The sequence below is a fragment of the Sander lucioperca genome, chromosome 2 (genome assembly GCF_008315115.2).
Source record: "Sander lucioperca isolate FBNREF2018 chromosome 2, SLUC_FBN_1.2, whole genome shotgun sequence".
NCBI lineage: Eukaryota > Metazoa > Chordata > Actinopteri > Perciformes > Percidae > Sander > Sander lucioperca.
The window spans coordinates 42,325,383-42,335,376 of NC_050174.1; the positions used below are offsets into that span (position 1 = coordinate 42,325,383).

General features: G+C 41.4%; 1 protein-coding gene across 8 annotated transcripts in view; it reads left to right on the forward strand.

Annotated features, from left to right (window-relative positions):
* ncor2 (nuclear receptor corepressor 2) overlaps positions 1-9,994 on the forward strand; it is a 111,284-nt gene that overhangs the window by 24,369 nt on the left and 76,921 nt on the right. For all 8 annotated transcript variants that reach the window (XR_004896443.1, XM_031300741.2, XM_031300750.2 and 5 more), the window contains exons 3-4: positions 136-251; positions 6,274-6,451. Coding sequence is in view for 7 of the 8 variants with exons in the window: in XM_031300741.2 (XP_031156601.1) it covers positions 136-251; positions 6,274-6,451 (294 nt within the window). In the remaining variant the exon portion in view is untranslated. The remainder of the gene's footprint in view (positions 1-135; positions 252-6,273; positions 6,452-9,994) is intronic.

Genomic DNA, 9,994 nt, shown 5'->3' on the forward strand with positions numbered 1-9,994 from the left:
AAGGACAGGCCACTACAGAAGAAACCAGGCAGGGGATGGAAAGAAATGTTAAAATGTTTTTATTGACTTGCGTCATTCTCGTGGAGAAGGGATAAATTGTTCCACACTGTCAACTTGTTGTTGTTTATTTTCCAGGAAGTGGGACTGGTTGACTACCACTCTCATCATGCCAGGGACTACAGCTCCCACCTGAACCAGCCTCATCGCCGCCGGCCCTCCTTACTTTCGGAGTTTCAGCCTGGGAATGAGAGGTAAGTGCACCATGCTCATATTTAAGGTATATTCCCCCACATGCAACATATTGCCATTGTTTTGGATGGTAGGGTGTTTAGATTGCTAATGCTTTTAATTACATTGTCGTTTTTTCCATTACCTACCAGTGTTTCCCTAGGTTTGTGGAAGACATAAGTCCACGTATTTGGTGGGGGGTTTAGGGGTCCTCCCTCAAGAAAACATTACGTTTTTAAATAAAAGAAAAACATTTTACATAATTTTGGACCATTATTATTACCATATATTAGTCTAAAACATTGGAAAAGCTAGAGCAGATCATTGATAAATAACACTTAAAAACCTTAAAGACCAAAATTACTAAATAAGTCCACTGGGGACCAACTAAAATCATTAGATCTGAGTCACTTAATCATGTCATTTAGTTAGATTTGATGCTCACACTGATTTTGCATTCCTTTGGCTTAGGTGCTACCCAAAACGGCTTTTGGTGATGCGCCTAAGCCCTATAATGGTAGGAAAAACCCTGCCTACTGTACTGGGTGCTGATTGTTATACTGTATCGTTTATTTGTGTAGTATTATTTACAGTACAAATCAAGCCTCGGAGCTTGTTGAAAGAAAAATTGAAAGTTGCACAAAAATAACTACATGAAAATATTCCAGCCATTCAGTTGCTTGAACTTTATCTGAAAAATTGCACCATCATTTCATTGTTAATCTTATTTAACATCCTCCTGATGGTGATTATAGATGACGTGACATTTTTAGTTTCATAGCTTTTCACAGTCAGTCAATGTTAGAACCATATACCGTTCACATAGAAGTGGTAGTGCTGCTCCTTTAATGTATTTGTCCTTCCTTTTTAAGTCTTGACGACTGAGGGACAAAGCATGCTCAATGGAAGCGTCATGCAGGCTGCATTTTTATGCGGTATTATTCTACTAAAGCCCCTGCCTCTGTTAACCATCCCCAAGTGTAATCCTCATGTAATTGGCATCCGCAAGCCATTCCTCTGTTATGTTGTGTTAAACAGCTCTGCGGAGCAATGGAGCTTACAGAGTTTTGCCATCTTCAATAGACCAACAGTAAGTCAGGCAAAGCATTGTATGTATATTACTTTCCCTCGGGAGACTAAAGTCTTGTACCTACCAAAGTTGTTTATTATTTATATAGCCATGCTTTTTTGAGGATGAGTCTTGATGAGTACCTTTGAATAATTTATGTGCGTGCCATGAATTTTGCATGATGCACAGAGGATAAGTCACAAGATTTTTTTTCTCCTCAGTTGATTGCCATGGCAGATTTTCCTGCATATGTTAAAACGTGCAAGAGAACAAAATTAATTTTTTAAGGTGTTGATTTTCCTAGAAATCGGCTGGCAGATATTTGTTACATGTACAGAATGTCGGGTGTGGAATGGGGGCTGTCTTTATAAATATGTCAAATAATTTGGGTACCCCGAGCCTCTGGAACGAAATGGAGTTTCGGCAGTAGACGGCAGATGGTAGAATGACTGTCACAGTGTGTGGCCGTTGCATGTTGAGACGGCGCCTTTAAGTATCAATCAGATGGGATTATAGTCTTCAATGTAAAGGCCAGAGCTGTGTGTTGGTCCTGTTTAACAGTTAGCATAGCCTAGCCCACAATGTGGGAACAGTGGGTCATGGGTTGATACAGAAATAAACACCATACTGTTCAGCTGCTACCCACCAGCTCCTGATTTGCAGACACCCTTCATTCAATCACTGATGCTTTGGCAGTCACTCTGTACATGAGAATGTAGGCACTAACATGGCCTTAGAAACTGTTATTTTCTTTAAGAATGGCTTTATCTCCTTCTCAGTATGATAGATCTATCTATCCATCGTCTCCTCTTAAATTGTCTTGGAGTGAAGACAAAGTGAAAATGTGCTATTTAGTTAATGCTCCAAATGTACCCTAATTACAGGTCAGAAAACCACAACAGTATAATCATTGGTGAGCCACTGTGCTAGTTGTTTGTTTCATCCTCCTCTTTACTCCAGGCAATATCTCAGTCACTCCGCCTCTTGCCATCTGTCTGAGATCACCCAGGCTACTTGAGAAAGGGAGTGAATACATTTTATAGCAAGCATAACAAGACAGAGAAACCACTTCACAGGGTTTCTTTTCTGCCCACAACAGAGTAGAGTGCAAACAAATCTGCTGCAATAATGCAAAATGAGTTTGATTATGGGCTGTGAATGTGATTATTCTTGTCATTTATCTGTGAACTTTGAGTAATGTAGTAAATGGGTGTTAAGTAGTATACAGAGGCTTTTGTTCAGATCTTAGTATGTGGATGTGTGCATAGTTACGGTGGTGTCTTTTCAAATATTTGCACAAATGGTCCACTGTACTTAATTATTATGTCATGTTACTATGACTGGGGATTTTAGTAACCCTTTTACGTCTTTACTGAAATAGCTATATGCGTTTTGTAATTGTTTCAAAAGTAAACCCTTTGAATTCTGATAAGGAGTGCAAAGCAATAATGCTGAATTACTCAAAAGTGAATTATGATCCATCTCGGAAGCGATTGCTTTTCCCATCCCTACCCATTTTTAGAAAATAGCTTTGATTTATTCCAGTATCCAGCATTTAGCGGTTGTAAATGACCCTGTCGCCCACTGCTTTGGCCATTGAGTAATGTGCTTTTTGTTCAGCAATATGAAGAGAAAAGTTTTTGGACTCCACCCAATGTCCCTCTTCTGTCCACTTACTCATTTACTCCTTTTCATTCATCCCAGCTGTAGTGCAATTAGCCTGGCTTCCCCCTCTGTTAACCATCCCGGTGCCGTGCACAGCTGTGGAGCTAACCAAGAGATTGGAACCCGAAAAAACGCCATAGTGCTTTACCAATAACAGGCTGCTATCAGCAAACATGATCTCTTGTTCCTGTTGTAATCGGGCCCAAACCAGTGAGAAAGTAAAGGCGGTTTGTGTGTTGTGTTTCCCCTGTCCATCTCCTCCCCACACACTGCACCCCCACCTCTACATGCATCTCTCTATCTCATCCTCCAGACAAATCCTCCCCAGGGAGCAGATTATTCTGCACGCTCACAAGAGGGAGAGGGAGAAAGAAAGAGGGGGAGGGAGGGGAAGAGAACGGTGGTGAGCTAGAGGTTGATGATGTGATTATGTAAGTGCCAACCCTCTATGGAGATGAGGAAGTGTGCGTCTGAATGAGTGAGAAAAATGTTTTCAGGGGGGAGTAGTCACATGCCATCTGGGTATTAATTTTGGCCCCTCTTTTTCCAGGTACTATTTAGGCCATCGCTCAAAACATCCACTATCCATTTCCTTCCTCAGTACCCCATGACATCTTTTAACATGCAGATTTAGCCCTGCATATTACATAAGTGACATGACATATCTCTTTTATATGAATCTCCGGTCTAGTCGGAGTATGGTCTCGATTGTTACACAATCCCACCAGCACCCCACTAGGCAGGGACAGGCTCCATGCTCTTTGGCACATAAAGAAACCACACACTAGGCCATTGTGGGCCTCGACCAGCAATTATGGTTGTGTTTTCCCTCTTCTTTTCAGAAGCCACTTCCATTTTGACACTGGCAGCAAAGTCACTGACATTCTGGCATCTGCCCCCAGGGCAGACTTGAGAAAACTGTTCCCTCAGAAAGAACAGAGAGCCATTTACAAGTGGGCTAATGAAAAAAAATCTAAATCTAAGTAGGTAGTGCAGTTAACATTCAGTCATTTGATTACAGACCAAGGGTCCTTTTTACTGGTGCACGTTTGCACGTTGCTGTCCATCCCCACCAATGATGAACACATGCAGAATGTGGTTTATACTAGCACCGCACATGCAGCAGATCATGACCGGATCGCATTACAGTATGGTGCGCCCCCCCTCTCTGGTGGCTGTTGTAATTGTTAGCATTCCCGGCCATCCAGATCAGTTCTAGTTTTGGGGTACTGTAAAGGGGGTGCCATAGCTCTATTGCAAGTCTAAACAAAGCACTTGTTTGGCTTTGTGTGTGTAGCCATTGACTGCCTAGCAATACCTGCAAAACCTCACACAAGAGCCGCTCTACCATATACTGCTAGATTTAAAACCATTAGATACTAGTGTTACAGTGAGTCACCATTTCCAATGTCCTTGCTTCCCTTTCTTTCCACTTTCCACTACCAAGTGCCCCATTACATGTTCCTATTTTGCAGAAAATGGTCTTCAGTGATTACTTTATGATGATTCTGTTTGAATCAAATCAAGCCAGCTGGCGTGTGTGTGCCTTGAACACAACAGTAAAAATTTAGGTTAGCCTGATCTCCGGTCATCTTGTGCTTTTGTACAAATGTGTCTTTGTGTGGTTACATGTAGCCTGTATTGATGGGATTTGATTTTGCCATCATGTTCAAAACCTGCATCATGCCTGGTCTCTCGCTCAAAAGATCAATATTGCCTCAATATTATTGATGTCTTCACATCTCAGATGATTCAGTTTGACCCGTAACACGTAACACCTGTATTTTAACAGTTTTTTTTCTTTTGTCCATTGATTTCATTGGTCTCGCTCCTTTTGCGGCAGCTATTAACTGAGCATGCTTTGAAAGTATATTTTCTAATACGGAGGTCTGCATCTACAGTAATAGTCAAACTTCACACATTTTCCCTGTCTTCCGTTCGTTCTTCTTTGGGAGTAGTCCCTCCCTCCTAAATTATCAACTTTGATCGAAGTTGTAAGTCTCTGCTAACTTTGGTACGTTAACATGCTTGTTAGCATGTAACTACACATGATAACTCATGGATTTTAAAGTGCAGATATTTAGCATGACACCAATATATCAAGGAAAAAAACGTTCTTTGAGTTTTTTTGTTTTTTTTTACCTGTCTTTCATCAGCTGTTAACATTAAAAACTCATCTCAAGCCCAGTGTTGGGAAGGATACTTTCAAAACGTATTCCGTTACAGAATACATGCCTAAAAATGTAATTTGTAACGTATTCCGTTACGGTACTCAATCTGAGTAACGTATTCTGAATACTTGGATTACTTCCACGTTGAATTGCATTTTATAAGTGTAGGAATGCGGCCATCACATACAGCTTACTAAACAGGCCTATTCTGGTGTGTTCTTCTGTTCCAACTGGCTGAATGTGTACGTGAACAAGCAGATACATTTTTGTATTTGTAGTCCCGAACTGCATACTACAGAAATCTAAGAAGTCTAAGCTACCACGAGCTAATTTTAGCTAACGTTAGCTAGCATGTCAAATGGGGCTAGTCAGTCTTTCAACGGCTCTAGGGCTAGTAAATCAGCACGTAGGAGAATGTAAAGTCACACGTCAACTATAAAATAGCAAGGTGACCAGTAAAACTACAGCAGACGACTACCCTTGGCTAATAAAAAAAACAACTTACTTTAAGATGCTTCTTCAGGTTGGAGGTGGAGTAATTTGGACGCTGAAAGGAGGTTGTTTGCTGGCAAGCAGAGGTTGCACTGCACAGTTATATTTCGTTCTCCCTGTTCTTTCTTTAATGTGAAATGCTGTTTGAATTTCCAAGATAGAAACGCATTCCTGCCCTGGCTCTGTTGTTCCGGTTCCGGCTCCATCTCTACCTCTATCAGGGATCACGCAAAAAGCTCATTTTTCATTTTCATATTGGGGCTTCTGGGAAATGCATGGAGTTGCCTTAATTTATTTAGATAGTAAATAAACTCGTGAAACAGATGTAATCCATTGATTTCAACAATATAACTGTATTCTAAATACCAACTATTTAAATTGTAACTGTAACGGAATACAGTTACTCATAATTTGTATTCGGAATATGTAATGCCGGTCAGCCCAGTCTATTTATTGGTCTGACTCTAATCGCAAAGGAGGGGCAGCTAACTTGCATAGATCCATTCAGATAGACCGTAGAGTATTCCGTTACTCCCCAACACTGCTCAAGCCCTATATCAACAACTGTTGCCTGTAGCTTACTCTTTATCTAAGTGTTTAAGTCGCTTTCCATATTTTTCTCTAATCTGCTACATTTGTATTTTGCAGAGGACAAGAGCAACATATTCGCTATGAGCACATGTACCTGCCAGAGGCCAGCAGCCAATCAGAGGTGGAGTATGCAGAGATCAAACGGCCTCGTTTAGAGATGGGACCAGAGTCTATGATGAGGCCTTCATCCCACCGGCCACAATTGCCTATGGGAGGGTCTGAGGATATGGGAAAGGTCAGTCGTCACTATGAATTACAGTATGTCATATTTACAGTTTGGAGGGATTATAGCTAGATGGTCAACAAGTAAATTAAACATAATCCGTACTTGACCTGGCTACGAATGACAGCCAATGAAGTATAACGTGTATATATACTTAAGGTGATAATAGTTAGTTGTATTTTTCACATAGTATACAAAAACATACACTTGACATGCATACACATTTCATAAATGAGCTCCAAATCTTCTCAAAAGTGTTGTATTTCCCCTTCACTATATATGTAAGTATCTCCATAGCCAGACATTGCAACAACCCATCAACCCAACGTTGATTGCTCGGTCTATTAACATTTCCATGGCAGAGCAATTTTATGTAGTAGACAAAATATAGAATTAATACTTTTATGTACCAGTATCTTGGGAAATCACTGTTGGTGTCCTCAGAAGTTGGACATTTACAAGACGATTTTGAAAAATTATGATTCACAGTGCATATAAGGTGACAGCGATTTTACAACTTTATTCTTAAATCTTCTGTTTTTTTTATTAATCCTGCCAGCCTCCTTCAGAGCCAAGGGTTATATTAGACGTACCACACCAGAAGTAGTAGGAGATTCTGCATTGTAGGAGCTGGAGCTCTGAGCAGCAGTAGGAAGACTAAGGGAGTTGTGAAAAAGCAATTAATAAATAATAGAGCTGACCTAGATTTCAAAAGACTGAGGATGAAACTGTGTGAACTGCACATCAAACAGACTTGCTTGCAGTGTAGAGCTGCTGATGGGGACGTCTTCCTGACATTACACAGAGTGCTTCAAACTGCCAGGAGAGGCAGACAGCCGTGGAATGGTAAATGGATACACCAAGGCAATAACGGAGGGTAGAGGGGGGAAAAAAAAAACATTGACTTTTAAGCTAACAGGGAAATATTCAGGAATGGCAGTAATTCCCCTCAGAGCACAGAGGGCTGTAAACCCATTACATAAGTCACGTCAGATGCATTCACTGCACGGGGCAAGTGCACCAAATGATAATGGGGATGGAGGGAAAGATGCAAGTGAAAATAAGGCAAAGAGCAAGTGTAGAGCGGCACAGATGGAGGTGAAAAGGGAAAGGGAGGAGTAAGAGACAAAGACCAACAAGAAAAGAGGCAGTAGGCCAGTAGTGTCAGACAAAGCTGACGCTTGTATCATGATTCACATGGACTGAATCAGAGAAGGACAAAAGCAACATTTTGTTGCTGTACACCATTGTGCAATTTTCTTGATTTTGTGGTTAATAAAAGGAAATAAGATCAGATTAGAATGAGGGACTTTTTTTTACACGGGTGCTCTCAAACATTTTCCATGCATGTCACACTTGCCTTATATGGCTCAAAGAGTAAGCAGTGTTGTCTGTGGAAATCCACATGTGACAAAGTTGACTAGTACCCCATTCAGACAGTGATTCTGGTCAAACCTCTGTTGGCGGTCTATCTGAATGGATCTATGCAAGTTAGCTGCCCCTCCTTCGCGATTAGAGTCAGACCAATAAATAGACTGGGCTGTCATTACCAGTATTAGCTTATCGCAGATTAATTGGTTTTGGCGTAAGGGCCCCATTCTCCCCTAAAAGTCGATGAATCGAGTCATGGCCACGAAGACCCTGAGTTAACTTGAGATCTGTTTGAATCACTGGACTTTTTTGCTGTGTCGTTGTACACAAAGCAATGCAAGAGCAACAGCAGGGCCGGCTGTAAACTTTACAAACCAAGTCTCAAACCACAAAACTAACTGCGATGGAGGTGGAAAAGGGTAATGAAAAAGGGAGGTCAGCACAAGGCCGGGGAGCGCGACTCTTGTCTCTCAGCTCCAGTGCTGACTATCGATGAATTTGGCTAAACTACTTTTAAACCAGACGCAGGTACGGCCTCCTCTCCTACCATCCAGTGTGACTGAAAGCACTGCCAGCAGCCTAGCAGGAGGAACGCTCTGTGCTACAGGATTTTATAACTAAACTATGACTTTTACTTTCTCTGACTGTCTGGAAATTGGATCTTATCACATCACAGATGATGAACAAAGACATTGGAACGTGGTTCTCGTAATACTAATGTAGGTAGATATAGAAATTTGATGATGGGCGACTGCTCTGCAGGTCCGCTGAACTGACCCTAACTGGGCAGGGGAGTGAATAATACATTGCGAATGTATTTTTAGGTAAGGTGTATTGAAGAAAAGACATCAGCAATGTCCTGTTTTTAATTTTGCAAATGCAAACAACATCTATGGTTTAAAAAAAAACATTAACCATAAGCACATAAATGAATATACCAAAGGCGATTCTTTTTAGTCTACACTGCAGACTAAAGTATCTGCTAACATTGACAACCACAGATTACATGCGACAGCTATCTTAAATGAATTGGTTATATTTTGTATTTTATAAATATTTTGACTGCTGTAGATAGAGCGCCCTGCAGAATGAGGGCCCTATCTTGCACCCGTCACAGCGCAAAGCCCGACGCAAGTGTCTTTGCTAGTTTAAGGCCGACACAGTTGTCAATTTCCCGTCCAGCGCCCACGTCGTTTAAATAGCAAATGCCCCTGCGCCCATCTGTGCGCCCATGGGCGTGCTCGTCTTACAGGGAGGTGTGTTCAGGTGCATTCGTGGCATATTGTGACATACAATGACATACAGTATGTTGCAGCACTTTACTAAGGCTTGAGCCACATTCTTGTAGATGAGGTTTTAATCTTAGTTGTTGCAAATGTAAATAAACTATTCTGTAAAAAATATGACATACTTAGTTTAATTGTGCAAAGAAACCATTATTATTTAAAAGACACTTTTTAAGAGTCACCTGACCAATTTGATTTCCCTTATTTTCTCTTTTTATCCGATTACTTCAATTATCTTCATAATAGTGGTTGCAGAATACTGAAAAACGTCAAAAAGTACGGGCTTATCTGCTAATGTTAGCTACCGACCGTTACCTTGAAACCATCCAGCAAATAGACGGTACCGTAGGGTGATTTAACGTCACCGGTCATTTTACACACAGTTTAACAACAAAACAAAACGCACCCCCACTAACCTGGAAAACGGTTTTAAAACAGTAACGCGAATACAGCGTGTCGGAGGAATACAGCGTCTCCTGCTGCGGGGAGTCAAAGGCAGAGGGACCGTCACCGCAGCGTTCGCTAACGTTAGCTTCTTGTCTTATCTGGGGTCTGATAAACAGTAAATTCATCAACGTCAGTGTCCACAACACTATTTTCCAATAAACTGTAGCTGTCATAATTCACGGGACCCGCGTGAGTGCTGATTTCATGTCGCGGCTTTCGTCGCGGTTTGTCACTTTGCCTAAGATTGAGTGACAAGTAGTACTCGCCCTGTTGTTTATTTGGTTGCCATGACTTCGCGAGTGATGACGTCCTGTCACTGTTCCAGTTGCTCACCCTAAAGGGGAGAGAGAGCGGATGACCGTTTGCTTGAGTTCAGTAGAGCACACGGCTGTGCAGAGTCGTGTAATTCCGACTTTATGACTTTTCATAAACAGCTGAAGGAGCGGAGGTG